The sequence below is a fragment of the Alternaria novae-zelandiae genome (genome assembly GCF_023758075.1).
Source record: "Alternaria novae-zelandiae strain BMP 2774 chromosome Unknown scaffold_2, whole genome shotgun sequence".
Lineage (NCBI taxonomy): Eukaryota > Fungi > Ascomycota > Dothideomycetes > Pleosporales > Pleosporaceae > Alternaria > Alternaria novae-zelandiae.
In genome coordinates this window covers 2732861-2756455 of record NW_026056962.1, presented here as the reverse complement: position 1 = coordinate 2756455, position 23595 = coordinate 2732861, and the positions used below count along the sequence as shown (strand labels likewise).

General features: G+C 52.1%; 7 protein-coding genes across 7 annotated transcripts; 2 read left to right on the top strand and 5 right to left on the bottom strand.

The window, feature by feature from the left end:
* Window positions 1-639: 639 nt before the first annotated feature.
* Window positions 640-2441, bottom strand: J4E88_001937 (uncharacterized protein; the record flags this gene model as incomplete). Its single annotated transcript, XM_049395604.1, has 4 exons — window positions 640-1188; window positions 1241-1834; window positions 2011-2149; window positions 2197-2441. 4 exons carry the CDS (start codon window positions 2439-2441, stop codon window positions 640-642), a joined length of 1527 nt encoding a protein of 508 aa, XP_049259468.1.
* Window positions 2442-2975: 534 nt separating this feature from the next.
* J4E88_001936 (uncharacterized protein) lies at window positions 2976-4031 on the bottom strand (the record flags this gene model as incomplete). Its single annotated transcript, XM_049395603.1, has 3 exons — window positions 2976-3773; window positions 3830-3976; window positions 4026-4031. The coding sequence occupies 3 exons, from the start codon at window positions 4029-4031 to the stop codon at window positions 2976-2978; spliced, it is 951 nt and encodes a 316-aa protein (XP_049259467.1).
* Window positions 4032-5247: 1216 nt separating this feature from the next.
* On the top strand, window positions 5248-6491 carry J4E88_001935 (uncharacterized protein; the record flags this gene model as incomplete). The annotated part of the gene is made up of 2 exons (XM_049395602.1): window positions 5248-5703; window positions 5979-6491. 2 exons carry the CDS (start codon window positions 5248-5250, stop codon window positions 6489-6491), a joined length of 969 nt encoding a protein of 322 aa, XP_049259466.1.
* Window positions 6492-12733: 6242 nt separating this feature from the next.
* On the bottom strand, window positions 12734-14058 carry J4E88_001934 (uncharacterized protein; the record flags this gene model as incomplete). The annotated part of the gene is made up of 2 exons (XM_049395601.1): window positions 12734-12895; window positions 13126-14058. 2 exons carry the CDS (start codon window positions 14056-14058, stop codon window positions 12734-12736), a joined length of 1095 nt encoding a protein of 364 aa, XP_049259465.1.
* A 1082-nt stretch (window positions 14059-15140) lies between these two features.
* J4E88_001933 (uncharacterized protein) lies at window positions 15141-15989 on the top strand (the record flags this gene model as incomplete). The annotated part of the gene is made up of 1 exon (XM_049395600.1): window positions 15141-15989. The coding sequence occupies one exon, from the start codon at window positions 15141-15143 to the stop codon at window positions 15987-15989; it is 849 nt and encodes a 282-aa protein (XP_049259464.1).
* Window positions 15990-20576: 4587 nt separating this feature from the next.
* On the bottom strand, window positions 20577-22222 carry J4E88_001932 (uncharacterized protein; the record flags this gene model as incomplete). Its single annotated transcript, XM_049395599.1, has 3 exons — window positions 20577-21516; window positions 21563-22011; window positions 22058-22222. The coding sequence occupies 3 exons, from the start codon at window positions 22220-22222 to the stop codon at window positions 20577-20579; spliced, it is 1554 nt and encodes a 517-aa protein (XP_049259463.1).
* Window positions 22223-22689: 467 nt separating this feature from the next.
* Window positions 22690-23444, bottom strand: J4E88_001931 (uncharacterized protein; the record flags this gene model as incomplete). Its single annotated transcript, XM_049395598.1, has 2 exons — window positions 22690-23130; window positions 23181-23444. 2 exons carry the CDS (start codon window positions 23442-23444, stop codon window positions 22690-22692), a joined length of 705 nt encoding a protein of 234 aa, XP_049259462.1.
* Between the last annotated feature and the right edge of the window lie 151 nt (window positions 23445-23595).

The following is a 23595-nucleotide window of genomic DNA, read 5'->3' as shown; positions in this document are numbered from 1 at the left end:
CTTATGAGGGAGATGTTCTGGGCACGCTCAGTAAGCTTAGTCCAAGAGATTTGAGGGACTAGGGATGATAATTCGATTTGTTTGTCCAGGAAAGACGAATGCGTGCTCTTTGTGTCGTTTCTAGAGTCCGTGCTCGCCAGTACGCAGCGCATTTTGGTAGATTTCACTGCACTTTAACCATCAGTCATCTGGTCACATACGATCTGCATTGCGCCAAGATTGCAGCTGACTGTATCAATGGCGTTTTCCGCTGGCCACTACCGGATACACGTAGCTCATGCATGCGCTCGTTCACCCGGTGCTCTGGAACCTCAGCCTTCTCGGTTGCCCTGCAGGAGTTGCTACCCCACATCTCACACCCTCAGCGCAGCCATATAGCCGGTAAATCTCAAGACACCCAGAAACTCTACAGCAAATCAGAGTTATCGCAAAGCCGGGCCCAGAGTTCTGGAGAAAGAATGCCCGATGTGAAATGGTGTCAAGACGAAGCCGAGTACCAACCCATACCAGCAAAGCTGTTTTCCGCGATGCAGCATGGCCTATGCGACAGAACCTCCGAATGTATCCCGATCTTGTCCGCGGCCCTATATCCCAACTCCATCATCTAGAACAGCCTTCCCGCTCGCGGAGGCTTCAAATTCATTTTGTGTGACCAACTTCGGCACCAATGCCTGACTCATTTTCTCCATCACTAGAGCTGCTCTGGTCGTCGTAACGACGACTGCCAGCACCATGACTATGCGATAGCTCTCTCGCATACAGCAACCGAATCGTAAGCGCAGTCGCAATCAGCGCCGCACTCAAGAATGCCACCGTAATAAACCCCTTACGATACTGCGGCGCCTCAACCTGTCTCCAGACAAGAAGCGGCAGCCAAGCCTGTATCACATAGGCCATCTCGTTCATAGCCGCGACAACAATGGCCCGCTCCTCATTATCGTGCGTGCAGATCTCGTGTGCCCATGCGAAGCACAAGCCAGAGAGACCGCCACCAAAACCGGAGAGGATGTAGCAAGCCCACTTCCATTTGATGGGAATGTCCCAGATTGCGAGGCTGGTGGAGCAGATGATGTTCATGCAGCCGCCGAAGACGATGGGTTGCCATCTGGAGCCTTTGAGGATACTGTCGCTCGTCCATGCGTATAGAAGGGTTGTGACGACTTGTACGGCGTTGGTCGTTGTCGGATACTGTAAACAGCGTTAGCATTGCTCCTGATTGCAACGGAAAAGCGGAACTCACGGTGTTGATCTCGCTGACGGTATACTTCGGCTCCTTGCTCGCCTTGAGAAACTGCTGAAAGATCGGCTGCGATCCCATACTAGCGTTGTTGAAGAACACATAAAGCGGGACGAGAGCCCAGATATGCCACGAAGTGAATATCTTCCGTATCTTGGCTCTAGTATACGGCTTCCGCTTCTGTCGTCCTTCAAGTCGCATGCGCTCCTGCGCAAATGCAACCTCTTCTTTGGTCAGGTAGAAGGGCTTAGAGATCTCCGGAAGATCGGGCAGACAGAAGAAGCCAAGGACCGCGATAGGGAGAGAGATTATCCCGTCCACGATGAAGAGCCATTGCCATCCTCTGAAGCCGCCTTTGCCGTCGAGCTTATACACGCCGGCCATCAGATAGCCGGAGAACATGGTCGCGATAGCACCGCTGGTGTGGAAAATACAAGATCTCTTGGCGAGCTCTTCTTTTCGATACCACGATCCGATGATGTATTGCATGCCTGGGTAGAAGGTGCTCTCGGCAAGGCCGATAAGGAAGCGTAGAGCGTAGATTGTCTCGGCGTTGTTGGCGCGACAAAGGCAAAACGTCAAGACAGCCCAAGTAAGCTACCGGTGTCAGTACTCATTTCCCAACGGCGCGGTCACCTCATACAAGGGAAAAACTGAACACCCGGGAGCCTACGTTGCCGTTAGGCTACCAACTTCGCAAGCTTTTATCTTGATGTAGGCTCTTAGGTGTTCGGTTTTTCCCTTAAATGGGGTGCGCTGGTGCGGAATCATACCTCCATTGCGGGTATCCATATCGACGGCCGAATGCGAGTAAGAATGATGTTGCTGGGTATCTCGCCGATGACATAGCCCACAGTCCAACAAGTCTGCATGTAGTTGAGCTGGTTGCCGTAAAGCCCAAGATCTTCCTTCCTACTCTGATGTCAGCCAGTCGTCACTAACAGAGGGTACATACATACATTCCAGAGACAAAAGCGCTGTTGATGTTCATCTGATCAAGGTACTTGATGAAGTACCCCAACGATGCGAAAGTGAGTAGAGCAGCATCGAGCTTGAACATGAACCATCGCTCTTCTTTCGGCTTGTCTAGGGTATCCCAGAGGTAGTAGTACCACTTGTGCGGCTTCGCTTTCAGCTCTTCGTTGGTTTGGATGACAGTCGTAGCTGCGACTGCTTCCGTCGAGATGTCCTGAGGTCGACCCATATTCGTGAGGCGTCAGTGTGAAGCGTGTGTCTCGTGTCTGATGTCTGAAGCGGTACTGGCACAAGCCTCAGCTTTATTGAGCAAGCAACACAAGGCCCTCTTTGCCATCGCTAAGCTTCCCTTGAGAGGTTGCCCGTTGAGCATGGCGCTCGGCGCGTCAGTGGCGAGTCGATAATGCGCGGTAGGATTCGTAGCGCGATTCGACATACTGGGGCTGGTATGGCGTTATGGCAGGGTTCGCGTGGGGTTTGTACTACATGTAGATAGTTTAGATCTGATAGGCACGAATGCGAAATGCATTCCCTATATTCGTAGGCTCAAGATCGTCGTGATGCATGGGAGTGGTGTGGCGTCATGTGTCGTGATTAGGCAAGCAAATTGCGTGCCTGAGTCGCGCAATACCCATCACGAAATGCGCGGAGATCCTCAACACTTTCCATTTGATCATGTGACTGGCGGAAGGCACGTCTGCGCTGCTGACTGTCTGTGCAGATTGATCTTTGCGATTGAGATATGGTGTGTTCATTCAGTATATCATATACACGTCGCTTCAAACCGCTTCTCAGTTCCAGGGTTAGCAAAGAAAGCCTTCATCCTCTCAAGCTGCTCTGCCCTTGCGCTATGCCACTTCTCGGTATGACCACGCAACTTATCCTTGCCGGCTTCTTCTAGATCAGCATTGACCCAGTCCATAAGCTCGTCAACATAGCTCGCTTCTTGATCTCGCAGACTATGAAACGACTTGCCATAACCTTTGCTCTTCACGCGTGCGTAGTACTCCGACCGCATAACATCATTGCTGGGAAGCTTGGCCTGGCCTGAGAACACCTTTGCAACGACCATAGCTTGAAACTCGAATAGCGTGAAGGTGGCCGTGAAGAAAGGCACGCCAACAAAGGCAAGGGTCGGATCGTTGATGTAGAAGATATCCTTGTGTAGATTGTGGAACTGTGTACCATCCGTCACCAAAACCGCGTCGTCGGCATGCTTGACTGGCGTCTCGTCTGAGGTGAGCTGTGGTAGGAAAGGCAGGGTGAGATAGTAGCCAGTGCAAAGTATTACATGGTGAATATCACAGATCTTTGCGCCTGACTTCAATGTGACGGTTGCCGGAATTGCTTCGTCGGGGTTCAGTGATGCTGATGCATATGCATTCGCGCGTGGTTCGTCGTACGATGCCACCTCTTCGATGCGGAATGCATTGTCGGGAAGCATGCTAGGAGGTAGATCAAATTTACCATTCCTTTGGCTCTGTAAAATCTTGTTTGCGTACGGGCTCAGTTCGCGAGCAATGTCCGTCGCGGATACACTTGCACCCACAAGTAGATAGTTCTGGAGTATTATCAGATCACGACGACGTCGTTTCGAACAGTCTGGCGCACACGTACCTTATCTTGGGCATTCTCGGGCCTTCGGTAGCTTTTTGAATGCTGCACTCTACCAGGAAATCGTCGCTTCCACTCCGCCAGTCCAGGAGTGTCGGGAACTCTTGGTGTGTGGTAATGACCGGACGCAATCACTACGGCGTCAAAGTCCTAGCCCAAGATTAGCAAACTCCAGGCGCAGCCAACATCAAAATAATACTGACATGAACGGATGCACGTCTTTCGAGCGCACCTTTCTGATCAGTCTGCAGAGTCACAGCCTCGACCGTCCACGATTTGCCGTTCTTCGTGACGCGTCTCACATCTGTGTCGTACTGTGTCAACCCATGCACCCCCGTGGAGGCAGCAGTAGCTTGTATATAGTCGCACAGGACTTGATGCGTCACATAATCCTCAGTCCCAGGCGGAAACGGATTCAATGTGGTTTCCAGCAAGCGCGTGCTCACGTTGTTCTTGAGGCCCACATAACATGGACTGTATGCGGTCAGTCACTCCAAAGCAGCGCTTCAAGACTATGTCTGTGGAACTTACCCAGGTGGCGCATGAAGCAGTCTCTCTGTCTCCTCCGTCTCTTCAGTCGCATGAGCACTATCAGCTCTGCAAACTTCGGTTCTCGGATACGGCGGTTCCAGAGGCTGTCGCTCATCGTAGAGCCTTCCATGCCGTCAGCCATGTTTGAGGGACGTGAACGATGGGTCGAATACCATATGCCCCCTGCGGCACTCGAGCGCTCAAGAACGGTGACTTTAATACCCTCTCTTTGAAGATGAGCTGCAGCTACCACGCCACTGATGCCTGCACCGATTACAGCAACACTTTTGCAGCGGAACGACATGTTCAGAATACAGCTTGTATGCTGGAGGAAGTTTTTCGCAGCTTCGCGCGTGCAAATGGAATGCGACTTTTCAGCCGACAGCAACACACGCAAGCCTCCCAACACTCAATCATGAATGCCATCTACCCACTGTCAGCATTCCTTGCTTGTCCCTCGGCTATAGCGCTTGTCAGCACTGTAAGCAGCTCAACTGGGGTGTAGCTAGAAACAAAGCGCGATGGTGGATACGGATGGCATCATGAGCGGCCATAAACGCGTGGGATGCAAGCAACCAACACCGACGCACCTATTTGCGACTAAGGTGTGATTTCAGTTCTCGATACATTTGAAATGAAGCGAAGTTTGTCCGAGCGATAACAGGAGAAGCGTTGAATGGGTATTCGTCATCTGCAAGATTATGATGTGATCGCAACCCCGCAAGATGTGTCGCAAACAGCACGCGATGCAGACACATCAGTCGACCACGCATGTGAGTCGGATTTGTGAGCGAACGTTTTGAGAAGTGGGGTAATAGAGTTCCGGGTATAAAATTGGTCGGACCGCGAGCGATGAGGTCTGCGCAACTGCATCACAAACGACTTTGACAATGGCTCCAATCGCAATCCCCATCCACGAACACATTCAGGAGAAGGATACTGTCCAGCCGCGGAAAGACTCGCTGGGATTGCCAGAGCCAGCCAGGAAGAGACTCGAGAAGGCGGGAATCGATCTGTCGGCCGGCTATCCGTACAGACCGGCAAAACCACTCTACCTTGACGATGTGTACAAGATCAGGGACTATGATCGTGAGCACATCGATCCGGGTGCCCGAGCCGATCCAGAGAAGCAAGCGCTGTTTGGTGCTGCGAAGGAAGTCATCCATTTGACCTCACACATCGGAACCGAGATCGTTGGACTTCAGCTGAAGGACCTTACAGATCAACAAAAGGACGAGCTTGGTCTTCTGATTGCTGAAAGAAGCGTGGTGTTCTTCCGTGATCAGGATCTCTCGCCTCAAGAGCAGAAAAAGCTGGGTGAGTATTATGGCGAGATTGAAGTCCACGTGAGTAGTTCTTCCCCAAAGACGCTTCACGCGCTAACATCGAGTGAAGCCGCAAGTTCCATTCGTACCCGGTGTGCCAGGGGTGACGGTTCTATGGCCCGCTCTGCAGGCGACGGAAGTGCCAGCCAGCTTTCGGAAGACGGGTGGTGCATCTAGATGGCACACTGATCTGGTACACGAACGCCAACCTGCTGGGTAGGTGGTAGTATCTTGGAAGGATGTTCGTTTCTGACTCTTTTAGTGTAACCCATCTCCACAACGATACCATCCCAAAGATCGGAGGTGACACCCTCTGGGCTTCAGGCTACGCTGCGTACGAGAAGCTTTCTCCTGCTTTCCGAAAGATCATCGATGGCAGAGAGGCAGTGTACCGCAGTGCGCACCCGTACCTTGATCGTGATGATCCTAGTGCTGGTCCTAAGCACATCGAACGCGTTCATCCGATCGTTCGTGTCCACCCGGCAACCGGATGGAAAGCTCTGTGGGTCAACCGCGCCTTCACAGATCGCATTGTCGGATTAGACAAAGCTGAAAGCGACGTCATTCTCAACTACCTCTTCGATGTGTACGAAAACAACGTCGATATCCAGGTCCGGTTCCGCTGGACGCCAGGAACTTCGGCATTGTGGGATAACAGAATTACAATCCACAACGCGAGTTGGGATTATGGTGGAATTGAGCCGAGGCACGGAACAAGGGTTACGTCGTTAGCGGAGAAGCCGTACTTTAAGGCTGATGCACCAACTCGCAGACAAGCATTGGGCCTCGCAGGACCTGAAGATGTTTAGATGGTAGATGGTGGATGTGCGAAGCTGGACTGTAGGGGAGACGCGTTCGAGCGCGAAGGCGCGAGCTGGGTGCGCTAGCGGCTACGCTAACCCTATCGTGAACAAGCGTCATACATCTTGGCATGGCATCATCGGCCCCTTGAAGTTCATCTGTGCATGCGACCAACGCGCGTCCATAGGCAAATACTATCATTGTTCGATTACCTTTACCTGTCGTTCCATCAATCTCGGCTACTCATAGTTTCAGCAACTTCTCTGCATTCCTCTACGCAAACCTGTCCATCTCAGCGTCGCTTAGAACCTGCGCTTGCGCCAACTTCTCCTCGAACGCCCAGCAATCCGTATTGATACTGAACGGATAATCGACCAAACACATAATCCGCTCGACTGGACTCACCTGCCTCAGCTGCTCAAATTGCCTTACAGTAAAGAACGCACTTATCGTGCTCCAGATATCCTTCTTCCACACCCGATCGAACGTCCTATCGTTGCGCAGTCCCGTCGAATCGATTCGGTCAATAAACACGGGCAGCCCTTCGCGGTTGTGTGTTCAATCATGAACTTCAGCTTGGGGAAGAGATCGAACAACCCCGCGCTATAGAGATGCAACACGTGCGTTCCTACATCGACATGCCAACCCCACGAGGTCACCCCAAGCTTTCCCGCCACGGCGGCTGGGTAGTTACCCACGAACAATTTGGATGCGGTATCTGCCGTTGCAGCAGCAGGGTGCAGATACAGCGGTACATGGAGTTTCTGCGCCATCGCGAAGACCGGGTCGAAGCGTGCGTCGTCGTAGTACGTCCCGCTTTCAAGATTATTCCACATCATCGCGCCTTTGAAAGCAAGGGTTGTGATTCTGCGATTTGATCCTGCTGCTGCAGCTTCTTCCGGTAGGGACACAGGCAGTACCGCAAATCCAGCGAATCGTCGAGGATACCTTAGCTACTCATACCGCACCAGCACCTGAATCTCCGCCACAGCGATAATGTCTGCTGGTCCATAGTCATCACCAGGACTGCACCTATAATCAGCAGAATAGGGCACACCACAGCCAGGAACACCCAGAACTTGCTCTCTCCGGGCAAGAAATCGCCTCCCATGGACATGATACCCGCGACCACGGACAAAGGCACAAAAAGGGTCCCCAATACTGTGAGCCAACGCACAGAGTTGGCTTGCGCATTACTCGCTTGTGCCTCTCTTAGCGCGATGATCTGGGTGTATGAATCGGTCAAATGCTGGAACATCTCCTGTAAATCGATACAAGTGGTACGCAAGAGTCGCCATATCTGCGCCTCTCGTTTGCCAACAAAACCATAACTTTGCGCGTCTTCGACGTCGATCCCCAGAGCGCGCATGTTGGTCTCGACTTCGAAACGGTAGAGGTACAGGTCCGTTGTGAATTTGGCCATCGTCTCGAAGAGCCACTCTTTCCAATCCGCTCCCCAGCGCACTGTGTGCGGCGCTGAAGTATGCGTACTTCCAGAATAATGCGACGAAGAGACTGAGAAGAGCGCCGCTCGTGTATGGCCGTAGCTTCTGCGAATGTGATTCAATTCGGCGGTCCATTTGCTGATCACAAAACCACGTAGAAAGGGCGTTACAGATAGTGGGTTCCCTCCTGGACCGGTATTGGCCACCGAGAAATGAATCAATATGTCATCGTGCAGGACGTATTTTGTGAAGGCCGCACTAGGGTGCCATTGCAGCGGATGAGGGGCCAAGTCAGATTTCTCGTGATCTTCCAGTTCTGGATATCGAATTATACGACTGAGGTTCGGATATGGACTGCCTTTGATAACAGCGAGATGGGCTGGGTCTTTGATGCATGGGTCAACAAGCGTTAGGCCTGCAGGTGTACCATGAGTGTCTAGACTGGATTTAGCAAGGTAGAAATTCTGACTGACCTTCCCAGCCGCCTCCTGGCAGCATATGGTACCAGTATGTGACTTGGCTCTCCAGCTCAGAAATCTCGCCTCTTGCGTCCCACTGATCATATTTAGTCGGTGTTTCCAGGTTCCTCGAAACGACGAATCGTGGATTTGCGCTCTGGTCCCTCAGTCTCGCGTTCGGCTTGAGCCACGTCGGACATTTGGACGGGTCAGAGTTTTGTTTGGCAGATACATGCGGCATGAGTACTGGATACCGAAGCGTAAAACTTCTTCTTTTACCAGGCGTGTGGAGTTCTTCATCATCACTTTCGTAGTCGAGGCCGTCGGAGGTGCTGGTTTGGATTATCGAAGGGAGACTATTAATGTTGTCCGATATCGTGCTATTGCCCCCGGTTGTATAATGGCGCGCGAAGACTGTAGGATGAATACGAAGCCTTGATCCTAACAGGCAGATGTATCGCACAGGCATATCTTCCAATACGAACAAACGTCTGAATGGTGAGTCACTTCTTGCCGACGCTTCATCAATGTAGTTCTTGAATTCTTCGAACGCCGCAAAGGTCCTCGAGCGTAGACCATCAGTTAGGAATTCGATAATCGATATACGTGATGAGACTTCTTCGACAATAGTCTGAGATACCATAGCCTGATATAATCCACTGTATTCTGCTGCTTTTCCTTGAAGAGCACGAGTGGCGTATTCGCGTATCAAGCATAGGTATGCGAAAGATCGATCATCCATGGAGTTGATAAAAGCATCGAAGTCGACCCTTGTTTTCGATAAGTCATCTGTAAACGCTGGTTGTCGTTCTTGGCTACCGTCCCAAGGCACGGTAGAAGTAGCATCAGGTGGGAACTGCCGATGTCGCCAGGTCGACTTCGGTGCATAACCTCTGTGCTGCATCTGTGCTGTTTGGTTCGACTAGTTGTACCCTGCAAAAGGTCGCTTCGCTTCTGGGTGGTCCAGATAGTATTGATCCGCCAGACTCGCTCCTCCTGGCGCGGTGTGAAGCAAATGCGATGCCGATACCCACTTGATCTGTGTCGTGCTCTTGCGTCCAGACTTGTCTCTTCTTCCGAAAGCCGCGAGGATTCTCTCTACAAGGCCTTTCCTTGAAGGCTGCGTGCTTGTTGCGATCGAATCCACCCTGAGAAGATATCCAAACTCTCTTTGTACGGCGCCGTGCTCGTTCTTCAACGAAAATCCAGCCCCTACGATCCGCGAGCGTTGAATGAGATCAGCATCCAAACTCCGGTCCGCCGTGAAAATATAAACGTCGTCGACGTTTGGCCCGTCAACAGCTGCGCTACCACCGTTGTAACCACCGCGGCCCATTGCCCAGAGCGATTGTGTGAAATTGATAAGTCTGTGGAGAAGTTGAGGAGAAATCTGTTCTGTCTCCAGTAAGGCAGGGTTGCGCCTCTGAACCAGGACACAGCAAGGTGCAGGGCGCTTGGACGTCGAGAGACGTTGAGAGCCAATGGATCACTTCTCGGCTGCCTGATGATCTCATAATCTCACCTCGGCAGGCATGATTTTCAGCTGGGTAGCACAAGTTATAAAACTCAACATGAAATGCAGGTTCACTTATCGCTACCTAGGTAGGCAGAGAGAGGCCCAAATGATACAATTCGTAATGCCACTAAGCTGTGCTTGAGCCGCGATATGGAGAAAGGCTAGCCGTTGTAGTATTCTTACCTAGGTAGTTTTGTTCTCCGACAGACAGCCTCGCGGTACGGTAAGCGCAGCCTGAATTAGCACATGAGTGGGTGCCCATCGATGTCGCACATATACGCACTCTGACAGCCTTGTAATGTAACACTGGCACCCGGTCGCTAATAAAGCCCGAACTTACAAACTTGCCCCCGCAGAAGGCTTCTAATACTTTACCTAAGCATACAATTTAAATTCCTAGTAGAAAAAAGTATAGAGAATTATAAAAGCTATTTTACTAGCTATTTAGCTAGAGCTACTCTCTAGCTGTAAGTATAGAAAGAAGCGTTGCAAAAGGTAGAGGTTTTGTTGTTCTTCTCTCTGCACGCTAAATTTGGTGAGGTCTGAGTTTGGCCTTTTTTAGCGACCGGGTGACTGGCAGCGCATTCCAATATTGTGCTGCTTAGGATGGGCTCGTAACTCCAGCGTACTTGACACAGTCGCGATGCACGGTGAGCGGCATCAACAAAGCCGCAGACAACATTCTGTATGACAGGACACATGTCGTGCTCGACGAAGAAACGGTCAAATCAAAAGTTGTTCGTCAAGCTGTCGTACAATTTTGAAGAAGAATTGAGTGTCTTTCCTTGTACTATCCGGCCTCCGTTCACTTCCAGTCACTACAATGCCATTGTGGAGTTACTTGCAGCTGCCACGGTGCCTCCATCGCCAGAACTCGTCCCCACGAACACCACCAGAACAGCAGCATACGTCGCTGTTGAGACAAGCGCTTCAATATTGGAAGTTCTGACTCCAAACGAGAGTGCGAGGGCGAACAGAAATACCGATAACGAGACCGTGATGAGGCTTTTCTTTTGCGATGTATCGAAAGCCATGACGAGCATTGGCACGACGAGGAACAGCCCACCCGTGATTGCTATCACGAAGCGTGCGAGGTGGTCGACAAATGGCGACACATCCTTGGGCCCCTTGCCGTCGGTGTACGCTGCCCGCCGGTCAGATCGCTCATTCTTGGTGTAGGTGAGGTAGATGGGCAGTCTGCTCATCAAAAAGCTCCGGAAAGGGTCAATTGTGGCTGCTGTCTCGTCGAAGTGGGCATAGTGAGACCAGAACACGTCGCCATCCCCAAACCTAGGCTGGAACCATGCTTGCAGCAGAAGTCTCCTCTGATGCATGTCTTCCCTCTCCACACTCTTTCGACTTCGAATGAATTGGTAGTCTCGAATTGCGGTGACTAGTATTTTGTCAGCTACGTGGCTCTTGTAGTTCGCTAATGTTCTGTTCAGCTCGCACCGTAGTCTTTAAGGCTGTTCTTGAGATCCATGAGGTCATCAGCTGAGGCACTTTGTGTGTTCTCAAACTTCAGCCTGAGCTCAAATAGTTGCATCTGCTGTGCGACGATGTTGGTCCGCTGAAGCTTCTCAAATCGTAAGAAATGAAACTCTTCTTCCTCTCCAAGTGACCGCGCAATGTATCGCAACAAGTCGGTGTTGTTTTCTGGGCTCGCCATCTGCTGCGCATTGGGATTCAAGCTGACTCTGCTGTGTCTTCCGGCGGCCACCTGGTTTTATGGCGCCGTAGCCAAGACCCTTGGAAATATTCCATTTCATGCATCTCAGCCGCACCTGGGCAACCTCCGGTTCTGCGGGGCCACTCATTTATTAGTCGTCTCTCTCTAAATCTTATGGGTCCCACTGTCATCCACGAGTGCTATGGGTGCCTTTCTGTCAACTTCGGCGCAATCACGCCAACATCTGCCCAAGCTTCCTCGCAGGGTGTTAGCGGATGTTTCGGCGGATGCCTCGAGTCGCACGGATTCCAACCCCGCATTCACTACTGGCAAACAGATAGACCGTCTTCTTGAAGCCCACACCCGCGTTTTCCAATCTGCGATGAAGCCTAAGCTTTTTCGCAAACACAGCATGCAATATGAGAAAAGCTTGAAGAAATACAAAATTGCCTTGGGAAGATTGGAAACGTCACTGTCGAATCTTTTCGATGTAAAATTGAGATCGGGTCGCGAAATAAGTTTGAAAGACTGGAAAGGTCAGTGGAAGCGATCCGTGAGAGGAGGCACGTGCCCATAGCTGACGGGAAAGTAGAGCTTGACTCAGGTCTTGTTGTCATACACGAGGAGATGAAGGTGGCCTTTAGGAGGGCTGAGCAAGGGATGAGGGATAGTAAAGAGAAGGCCAAGATTGACACCAGTACGACTGAAATGCGACGATTGAGCAGGGAGGTTGAAAGACTCACCAGATCACGAAAGAAGAAGGGTACATATACACTCATACACAGATACCCTGCGCCTGACGACAGGGACGTGGTCAGTCAGTCGCCCTTCAATGACTTCTATACCTCTCATAAATGAGATTCTTTCTTCTAGTTCTTAGCTAGTAACCGCAATGCACCCTGAAGTCCCGCCTATCGCGTAAGCACTGTGCCGCGCCTCGAGCGTCGACAATAAGCACTTGCAAAAGTTTCTCTTCGCTTCCAAGTCTGGATTGTCGCCTGCCAAAACCATAGTATCCAGATCAGCGAGTAGTTGCTTATAAATGCGCATTTCGGCAGCCGATGGAGCCGTCTCAGCTGCATTATGGATATGATGTGCAAGCATAGTGACGAGTGCTGCGATGAGATAGGGATATACCATCCTGTGAAGAGATTAGTATATGTTAGAACCAAACAGCGAACCCACTGACCAGTACAAAGCAACGTTGCCCCGGGGCGCTACCGGCAACAGACTCAATACCCTTTGCGCCTCCAGATATGCTTTGTGTTGCTTCATCTTCGACATTGTGATCAAACCGTCCAGCTCGAAGGGGTTGGTCTCCGAACTCATGTCCATCGCCGTAAACGCATGTAGTCGATATACAGTTCCGAAGTAGTAAGCTTCCAGTGCAACACAATGACAGATATCTGCCCGGTATAGTATTTGTTCCAACTGGCTAGCAGAGAGATGGAAGATGTGATGTTGCTCGTGAAAGGCCTGCAAGCGTGCGAGCACGATGGCTGTGGCGGCGCTTAGGTCCAGCGGAGTTGTGTTACTTGTCTTGCGAGAGAGCACCTGGTCGATGGCTTCGGTCTGGAGTAAGGCTATCCTTGTGAAGAGCCAGAAGATATGCGCTCGCCAAGTGCCCTCGGTCGCAGTGAGCGCACCGAGCTCGTCGGCTACAAAGTCGGAGCAGTTGGCTACGTCTTGAAGCTGGTGTGTTGGTTGCGTGTTGCTTAAAATGCTCAGGCTGATGTCGTTAGTGAAGCAGATCCAGAAAACACGACGCTGATGTGCGCCGTCACTGAGTTCCTGCGCCGTTGCATTGCTTTTCTTGCCTTCGTTGGCTAGACTTCTGATGACACGGAGGGCGGTGGAGACGAATTGACCCGCCGGCCTCTTATTACTGCATGGACTGGCGACGATGAGTAACGCGATACCGACAAGGCATTGTACCTGTCCTAGGGATGGCGGCGCTGTGAGAAGAGTGTCAAGTGTGGAGTAAGCGCGGGCAAGGTAGTACTGAGCCATGTCCATGTTATGGCTGTCACCAGTCGAACTCATGCCACGCATATGATGTGCCATACCAAAGACGATGTACGCACTCGTCCAAGCGATTGCCGAATCATCAGGCAGCCCCGCATAGCATGTCCGAAGGTGGTCGGCAATGACATGTGGTTGGTAGAGCGGATAGGCGGTATTTAGGTCAGTCAGGAACTCCGCAAGCAGTGTCGTTCCGAGCTCCGGGGGTGGGAGATACCAGTCACTCGTTGGACTGGTTACTATTGGCAGCGGTGATAGACTGACATCCTCTGTCGGCCCCGTCCCAAATTGTGCAGCTTGCAGGAAAGCAACATCCTCTTGGAAGTTGGCGGAGGAATAGATGCCATCTAACGGAGCCTGTAACGAGGGATCTAGCGTCGAAGAGTCATGACTAGAACCGCCGGTAGACAACGCGCCCAGGTCGTCTGCAAACAAACCATCATTGTCTGGTAGGAAGCTTTCCATGTCAAAAGGGTCGAAATCTGGAAGAAGAGGATGTGGGCCAGCCTCCACCTCATGACGCAACGAATCTACCCATGTTGAGATTGGGGGTGAATGTTCTGTTGTTTGCATGACCGGTTGTTGGCGCACGTTTGGTTGTGCCACATTCCGCTCGTGTAGCAGCGACTCTAGTCTCTTGATCCGATCCTCATACTCAGATATGCGGTTGCTGAATCATCGTCAATGACATTTCCATCTGCGTAATGCAGCCAGATCATACCCTCTTTGTGGTTTCGACCTTTGTTTGCGCGTGTACGTGGTCATGCACGTTTCTTTCAAATTGGTGCACGGCGAGCAGCCCTGAGGACCGTGGTTCCACACGCATCTTCGCTTCCGTTTGCGACACAGATCACAGGCCTAGAAGACGCGTTAGCCCGCTGGTAGACGCGTCTGGAGCGCTCGAGATGCGATGATCGATGCTCTATAGCTGTGGGCGGCTGTCGTGGCAGAGTCGCGTCTCGAGCGGCTGCAAGGACCCGCAGGCGGCCTAAGCCGGATAAATGCTAGCAAACCTACTTACTCGCACCGTGGACGCAGACCCGCGTTTCTCGACGCCACTACTCGACATCGTGAGTTGTCTGATGGAATAATGAGATCAAGCTATGCTGACATGCTGTTCGGTCTGGTGTCTCATGTCGCTAGCAGAACGGCCGATCCCCGCCGCCCAGTTCGCTGACAAATCTAAACTAGTCATCACTGCCATACAAAGGTTCGTTTTCTCAAACGACTACCACACGCCGGTAAAAGCTATGCTTGGACATCGCAATCAACGATAAAATACCTTTATTGACTCATGATAGATTCCTGCTTTAGTACCTCAATCACAAATGTGTTTGCACAAAGCCACAGGCCAAACGCGCCTTCCATGTTTCGCTAGTACGCGAGACCGAGACCGAGAACGACCCATTACATTGGTGCAGCTACCAGCTCGCGCACATCGTGTTTCGCGTGCTTCTTCACAGTATCATAACTCCACGTTCTAATCCTGAGTCTGGCGGTCTTCTCCTCACGCAGGCAACCCTCAACGTACATCAACGAGCGAAGAAATGAAGGTCATCGGGGGCGCAGAGAACTTCTGGCTATACTCCGAGACGGAAGGCTACGACATAACGCATCCTGCCGCGCCCGAGAGTCCCAAGGTCTACCCTCGCATGACACTACGCACACAGGACTCGCATGCCATCATTGATCCCACCAAGACTGCACTCGTAGTCGTCGATATGCAAAACTACTTTCTGTCTCCAGCGTTTGATCGGCCGTCGAACAGCCTGGGTTTGCAAGTCGCGGAAAAACTCACCGATCAAGCGATACCGGCTTGCAGGAAGGCCGGAATCCAAATTCTCTGGCTGGGTTGGGGTCTCACAGATGAAGACATTGAGACTATGCCCCCTGCGATTGTCCGTGGTTTCTCAATGGACACGAACTTCGAAGGTGATCGTGAGGCACCTGGGCTTGGGACCAACATCGGCCCCATAACGCTAGATGACGGATCTACGGTCGAAGGCGGCGCCGTTCTCATGCGCGATCAATGGAATTCCAATCTTTACAGTACTTTGGAGAGTTCGGCCCATCCTGATGATCTAAGAGTTTGGAAGAATCGACTGTCGGGGTTCTGGGGAGGGACCATTGTCGAGAGTTTGTTGAAGGCTCGCGGTATCAGGACGTTGATCTTTACAGGCTGCAACACAGACCAATGTGTTGCTGGCAGTTTGACTGATGCAGTTTGGAGAAATTGGGACTGCCTGTTGTTGAGCGACGGAACTGCTACAACCAGCCCGAAATCTGCCCAGGAGATGGTTGAGTTCAACATGGGCGGATGGGGATTCTTACTGAGCTGCAAAGATCTCGTTGAAGGTGTGGAGACATTGAAGACAGGCCCGAGTGATGGGACTTGAATGCTTGATGTGCGAAGATAAAGTGCATTTAGTGCCAGCAGATAATGCGTCTAGTAGCCATCAGAGAAAATGAGGATTGATGGAGTTTGGACGTCCTTTTCTGCTCCGTCAGAACTCAGGATTGTAGACTGGTGACGTGTACGACCCGGAGGTTTGACGATGTCGAATGAAGCCCATCCAAGATTCTGGACACGAATTCGCCATACAGGTGGGACTGGCAGACTGTAGGTGATATGATGATTATTGTCTTCATCTTCGGCAGTCTTCCTAGCGTCGAGATGAGCTTGCCAATTTCCGCTTCGTATAATTCCCAACTGAGCAGCTGAGGCCGTAATGACGATGATGGCGTGAATGCGTGTGGGCATAGTACGGGTCGAAGGTCTATATCCCGAATCGTAACTGATACGTCGGTGACATGCGAGAGGAGATCGTCAGGCGTTGTGTCTACCCAAGTATATAGCGATAGTTGATTCGAGAAGTTGATAGGTCTCTGGTAGAGGAACTTGCGTGCTTCTCGCTCGATCTGACGACAAGTCTGAAGTACTTCTGGGCCTTGATCGGGCGATGAGAGGATGTTACGGTAGATCTGCTCCCGCAATTCCGCTGGGAGGCTCAGTAATCGGTTGCGTTCTGGGGAAGCAGCTGCCGTGGATAGTGTCGTATCATCGCTGTTCATGTAGCGTGATATTTGAGCCATTTTATCAACATCCAGCTACCCGTGTGCGATTTGCTGGTATCTGCAATGTCGTTCAAGTACTATTGCGAGTACGAAGGTTCTATCGGGCATGCGTAGATAGGCTCCCAAGTAAAGTACCGTTTAGCCAAGATCGATTGCGTGATGAAGCTGGTCGAGAATTCGGTGTGAGAGAAGTTGTAGTGTGAGCTGTGAAATGGTATCAAAGTGCGAGTATAGTTTCGATACTAGACTAGAATCTGACAAGACCGATAAGCCAAGGTCTTGATCACTGGACGTACCTTGAAACTTATAGAATGCCGGCATGCAAGTAGTTAGCTATGTAGCGAGGCCTTCATTGGGCGTATCATCGAAGTCGTTGCATAGCCGATACCTCATTTTCACAACACAGAACATCGCGACGAGAGTCCAGATCAGTCCAAATCCGAACGTGAGTATGTTCAAGTTCAGCAGTATCGGTAACGAACCGAACATTTGGCGTTATGCTTTGACTAAATGCGGCAAGAGTGCCGCTGATCGATGGCTTGCGACCATTTTCAGAGCTCGATACAAGCTCAATGTGGATGCTAAATCACCACGTGGATTTTGAGCGTTCGAGGCGTAGGGTAGTGCCATTCCCGGCATATACCAAGCATGTGCCGTCCAGATTTGCTATGGACCAAGTCGTCCCCCTAATTGAGCATCACCCTCCGGAGTCTTTGCCGAATTCCACTCAGACGCAAGTTGGATGATTGGTCATGACCAGCTGGAGTGATAGCCTTATCAGACATGCTAGAGCCCTGCAGTGATCCAAGTCAAGGTCTGAGCGCGCTGAAGATTAATAGTCCAGTAAAGTCGCAGACCTTTTAAACAGATCGTACGATATGTGGTGCCATATTCTGCGAACCGGTATTGTCTTGCAAGGTAGCGTGGCCCTCAGTCGCTTGGTGTTCATGTGCAGATTGGATACCTCCTTACCATGGACGTCTGTCGCGCATACAGTGATGGAGTTGATCGACCATGATTTCCAAGGGAGCGTTCCAATACAATAGTTGAGGGCCTGTTTGGAAACTCGTACCCGTGATTCTGGTGAACGCAGAGATTCTGACGGAAGCGGACAAGACACATTTAGAGTTCTGTTGATTAGCCAATAGTTCGCAGTCTGTGGTCGGGAACTCTCAGCTACGTGATATGAATGCTGGGCAGCTTCTTTTTCCTTTTGGGAGCCAGTCCGTTGGTGTTTCAATATGCCGGCAGATGATTCAAACACACGTGGCAGCCTTCGCGATCCGGGGTGCAGCAACGGCTGGTACAGCGATCTGCGGAAACGTGCGTCAGGTTGGCTCGGTCTGGACAAGACACTGTGACGGCGAGATGCGTATTGGTAGGTGATGTGTGATGAAGCTTCATTATTGATGGCGTTCCCATCATCCGATATGAGTGGTGCAGGAGGCGTGCAGTCGACCTTGGGAAGGAGGCGCGACTAGCGGATGACGCCTGCGCAGAGATGGCCCCACTTCAGCCCTGAGGGCACCTGCTCGATATCACATCGCTCCATCCGACCGCCTGCAAGCCGACGCACCAGAACCTGATCGCATTGATGATTATTACGGCACATTGTGTTGATTTGCTCAAATCTAAGATATTATTCTACACGTCGAGTCCCTCATTCGCTGCATTGAGTGGCCTCCTCTGCCCCCCTCGCAGCTGCCTATTGACGTGCGCTTTTCGGCCTAATCCCGGTCAAAAGGCAGGAACATCAGCCATATTCTCTATTAGGCTTTCTTGAAATGGACATGGATCTAAGTCTATGAGGACTCCAGTGCAGTTCAGAACGCCATCACGGTTCGCTTCTTCGAATCGACTGAACGCGGAAAGGGGTCTACTTATCTGGGCCACCAGATCCCCACCCCGAACAGCTCCCATGCCACAGCCACTACAGCAGCTCCATCGCAAGGTGCCACGTTCATAACAAAAGCAAAGGAAAAGCCTGCTGGCCTGCGGAAGATCGCGCAACGTGTAAACGTTCGATTTCAAAACTCGGCTAGAACCGCGTCGAAGCCTCTCCATGATGCATGCCGTCAGACCACCCACCACGCCTGTCACACCACCAAACGCCATGCGCTTTCCAGGTCGCGATGAACCCATCAAAATATAGATTACTCCAGAAAGCCTAGGGCCATGCATGCCGCGAGCACCACCACGTGGAATCAGCCATCCCGCATAAGACCGCACGCGAGATGTCCGCCTCACAGTCGTACGAGTGGCTTCACCCAAGCGACACAATACCATCACATGCACGCCAACACCTCTATTACGCCCAAAAGCCAGCTGCGGCCATCGAATGGTATGAACGGAATTTGGTAACGACATCTATTCTAGCTCGCATCGGCAGGCTACCGAGGCAGTCATGGATTCCTCCGCAAAGCAGTAAACTAGCTCCTGCCTGTCTTTGTTCCCACACTAAGGCATGTTTCTCTATACAGCCTCATCCTAGGCGACTGAATGTCATCAGCAGGTCTCTTCTCTTTCTTGACAGTCCAGCAAAAGCACTCCGGGCCGCAGAAGTCACATTCCCAGTCATCTCTTCCCCCGCATTCTCGCTTACGTCCCTCAATCGGCACCCTATCTTCTCTCTTGTCTATCTCTTTTGCCTCCTCTTCACCACACGCTCTCTCAGGCCCGCGACAAGCCTCAATGTCGGAAGCACGATACGGCCCAAAATACGCCGCCGCATCCCACTCCCCATCCTTCTCCTCCGCTTTCCTCGGCTCAGAGCCCGCGTCTGGATCATCCACTGATATTGATGAAAGGATGAACTGTTTCGGTACATCATGACCAAAAAGCCTCCACCAATCCGGCGCTAAATTCTTCAAGATGGGATCGTGATATCCCTCCACATACCGGTACCGCGGCGGCGCAACAGTGTCCTCTGGAGAAAAACATTCATGGTGAACAATGCAGTCCCCTTGGTGGTAGAACCGTTCACATCCGTTTTCGTGCTTGCGGCCGAACAGATAGTCGTCATGGCGAACGTGGCAGTCCCCTTGGTGGTAGAACCGCTCACACCCATCTTTGTGCTTGCGGCCGTAAGAGTAGTCTTCTTCAACGTGAGCGTATTGTTCGTCGTCCCACTCCGCGACTTCCTCTCCCGTAGCAGGATGCGTATACGGGTACCAACACCCCGGCTGCCACATGTTCGCTTGGGCGTGTGCAAATGTTGGCGGTAGTACCATGTACCCCCCTAGCTGTCGTTGAATGCTATCTTCGCTAAAAGCTGGCATGCTTCCGTTCGCATATAGCATACCATCATGTTGCCGGCCTTGTTGGTGTCCCGCTTGGTTATAGGCCGCGTCTTGGTACTGCATTTCGGGTGCATGGGATCGGGGACTAGGCTTTCGGGAAGACTTTCTGCGGCGGTTGGGGCTGCGCTTTGTCATCTTCGCTCTCTCCTGGTGTGTGGATGGAGATCTGTGGTGATGGTATGTGGGTGGGGAGAATACAGGTGTGGAGATGGGCGGAGGGCTGTATGGACGGGTGCAGTGTGTTCGGCAAGTAGAGTATCAAGGGGGTAGAGTGTAGAAATATAGTCGTGTGTGTTGCAGATTTTATCACACCATTGACGTTGACGAACATGGTCCTGCGTCGCATGCAACCATGGGGATCTGTGAAGAGAACCAAAGTTGCGGACGTGAACCGAAGTTGAAGAGGAACACCATCATCGAATTGACTGCGTGATATCTTTCACATCCATGGAACCGTGATGATGGAGTGGTGCATGACAAACCAATATCTTTGTCATATATTCAAAGTCGTGACTATAACCTACCAAACGGGCTACCCTAGTTCAACGTCGCCGCGCCGAACCTCCATGAGCGCATGCAGACCCCACACTTTCATCCACACACCTCCATCTAAGCAAGTTTCCCATCCTGTACCTTATACAACACACTCCCACTCCCGGGCTCACTAACAACAATCGCCCCCGCCAACTTCTCCTCGCTGATATCCGGAAACCTCTTCTTATAGTACTTCTCCACCCACGCCTTCTTAACCGCCTCAACCTTATCTTTCGGCACAAGATGCACACTGCATCCACCCCAGCCCGCGCCCGTAAGCCTACTTCCACAGCTCCCAGCCGCACGTGCCAAATCGCACAGCTCGTCCAGCTCGGGACAACTGCAGTCGTAGATCTCGCGGCAAGAATCCTGTGTCGTGTTCATGAGGTCGCCGAGAGACTGAAGGTATGCGCGGTCGTTTGATGGGGGAGATGCGAGGAGCGATCGGAACTTGATCACGCGGAGGGCTTCTGTGAAGACGTGCAGGGCGCGCTGGCGGAGCATGAACTTTTCGGCGCGCACGGGGAACTTGGACATGTAGCGTTCGTTCAATTCGTCTTCTGAGATACCGAGCAGCCCGCTGATTTGCGCGCGTGTGTAGCCGTCTTCTTGGGGGAGGTAGTCTTCGGTGTGTTGGATTAGCTTCGTGAGTTGCGTTTCGAAGTCTGAGACGGAGATCTTGGTGTTGTCGGAGACGTTCTCTTTGTCTTCGAAGTAGGTGTCGTGGAAGCCGCGGAGGCTGACGCCGAGGGGGGAGGAGTCTGTTGGGAGATCTTTCTTTAGGCCGAATGCTTTGGCTAGGAAGACGGCTGCTAATGTGCATTCTACGACGCGCAGGTTGTAACACACGGGGGCTGTGACGTGCTTGTCTGCGGCGACGAAACTCTGAGCGGTAACGAAGACGAGTTCGGGGTCGGTCTTGGGAAACTCGATGTTTGTGTAGTTTAGGCTGGGCTTGAACGATACGTATAGGGCCGAGCCGCGGAGGGAGAAGACGGAGGCTGCTTGATCCATACTACGACATGTTAGCTGTGGTAATGCAAAAGTCATGCAAGACTCACCCTCCAGAGTTGACACCGACTGCACGCTCGGAGACAATTGCAAGCTCGCACAGTTCGGTCTTGTCAATCTTCTCCTCACCATTCGCAGCCAGCACAGCCAAAGAGCTTGTGCAGACGACGGACGCTGAACTTGAGAGACCGCCACCACTCGGTACTGTGCCATCGCATACAATGTCCATGCCGACGGATGTGAACTTTCCTCGCTTCTTTTGCAGTAGTTGTGATACGCCCTTCAGTCCAGACTTGAAGTAGTTGGTCCACTCATGCTCGGTAGCGTCGATTGGGATCTCTCCCTCGGGAATGTCGAACTCGCGAGTGGGGAATTTCTCGGAGTTGAGGTTTGCTATCCGTACGCGCGGCTTCTCTTCAGATGGTCGCACAGCTACGGCCATGATGAAGTCGGCGGTAATGGCCATGGGCAGAACCTCGTACAGGGAGTAGTCGATGTGCTGCAATCATTAGCGACAGGTAATAGACCTCTTGCATGTAATTTACCTCGCCAATGATGTTGACGCGTCCAGGACTCCTAGCGACAAAGTCGGCTTGCTTGCCATAGAGCTCTTTGAACTTGGCGAGTAGGCTCTCCCATCGCTTTGTCTCGACTGGGAGCGCGTCTTCGGGGTAGATGTCGCGTAGCGACGTTGCTGTCGGGACCTCCATTGCGCGATCTAGAAGTTCAGAATCGCAAAAAGCAAGAAATGGAGAAATGGAAAGCAGCTCGAAGGGTAGGAAAAGCAGAATCTATTTAATCCTCCGGACTGTCGCAAGATCTCAAGTAAATGCACGGCGGGGTCCAACTGACGACAAGTGGGGTCCTCAGACCATGCCGCTTTGAGAAGCGCATCCGCATCACCAACGGCCCGTGAGCTGCATCGAGCTGCAGGTACGGTTTTGAGGTCTCGTGTCGCGGTTGCTCGGGGGGAAAGGCCGTGGTAAGACAAGCTATGGATGCCCGGCGATGGTAAGATGAGTTGGGCTCAGTGAGGCGACCCGAAATTGCACGATAAATTATGCTGACCTCAGCATTCGATACCACCACACTGCAAAATACACGATCCAGGTGTAAATGTCGAATGGGTATTTCATGTATGCGTTCGAGGTGAGGCGAAGGCGTGTGTGCAATCCCATCAGCCCAGGCCTCTACCTCGTCCCCGCGGGAGCCCTCGTCCAATGCCGCTGCCTGCTCGACCTCGTGAGTCGCTGCGACTGATACCACGTCCGGTCTGTCCGCCTACGCCGGTATAGTTCCCTGTGGACGATGTCGAAGCACCGCGTGGCCGGACGCCCCTGCCTCTGCCTCGAGTGCCTGCCCTGGGAGCCGCCTCAGCCCTTCTGCGATCCTCTTCTATCTTCCTAGCTGCAGCTTCTCTCCGCGCCTGCTCGTCTGCCGCTCGACGTTGTGCAGCCTGCTGGCGGTGTACCTCTTCCTCCTCGATGTCAATCAAATCTTGCGACGCACCCTGCCATTGCGGGTTCAAGATTAGACGCTGATTGTGTTCTGTTTGGGAAAGTATGCGCGTCCATGTCTGGAGCAAGGTAGACGCGTTTTGGACGGTGCGTGATACAGTCTATTCATCGTCAGTCTAGAGACTGCGGCAGTTCTACTATTGTCCCTTACAGCCATGTTGTCCTTGGCCTTTTGCAGGCTTTCTACCACACCCTCGATAACCTTGTTGACGTTTCGTATGCTCTCCAACTCCCTGCGCAATGCTGCCTCGCGCGCCTCTTCTGTCGTGTAATGCGACTCCTTTGACCGTGTCTTTGCTGCATCATTGTCCGCATCTTTTGTCTGCTTCTTGGTCTTGCGTGCCGCAGGCGTGTCAAACAACGCGTCCGTGTCCGAGTCGGAGAGGTCAAGCGCGCCCAGGTTCGGCGGGTCCATGCTGTGTTCAAGGTGCTGTGTATTGTGTCGGACTCGTCTAGACGAATTGATTTGGTGAGTTTCAACGACTGACAGCGTTGGCGTGTTTGACGTATTTGGTTTGGCGGGGCCAGCGGTTAGCAGGGGTTTGTTGATGTTCCGCGTTGCGCCA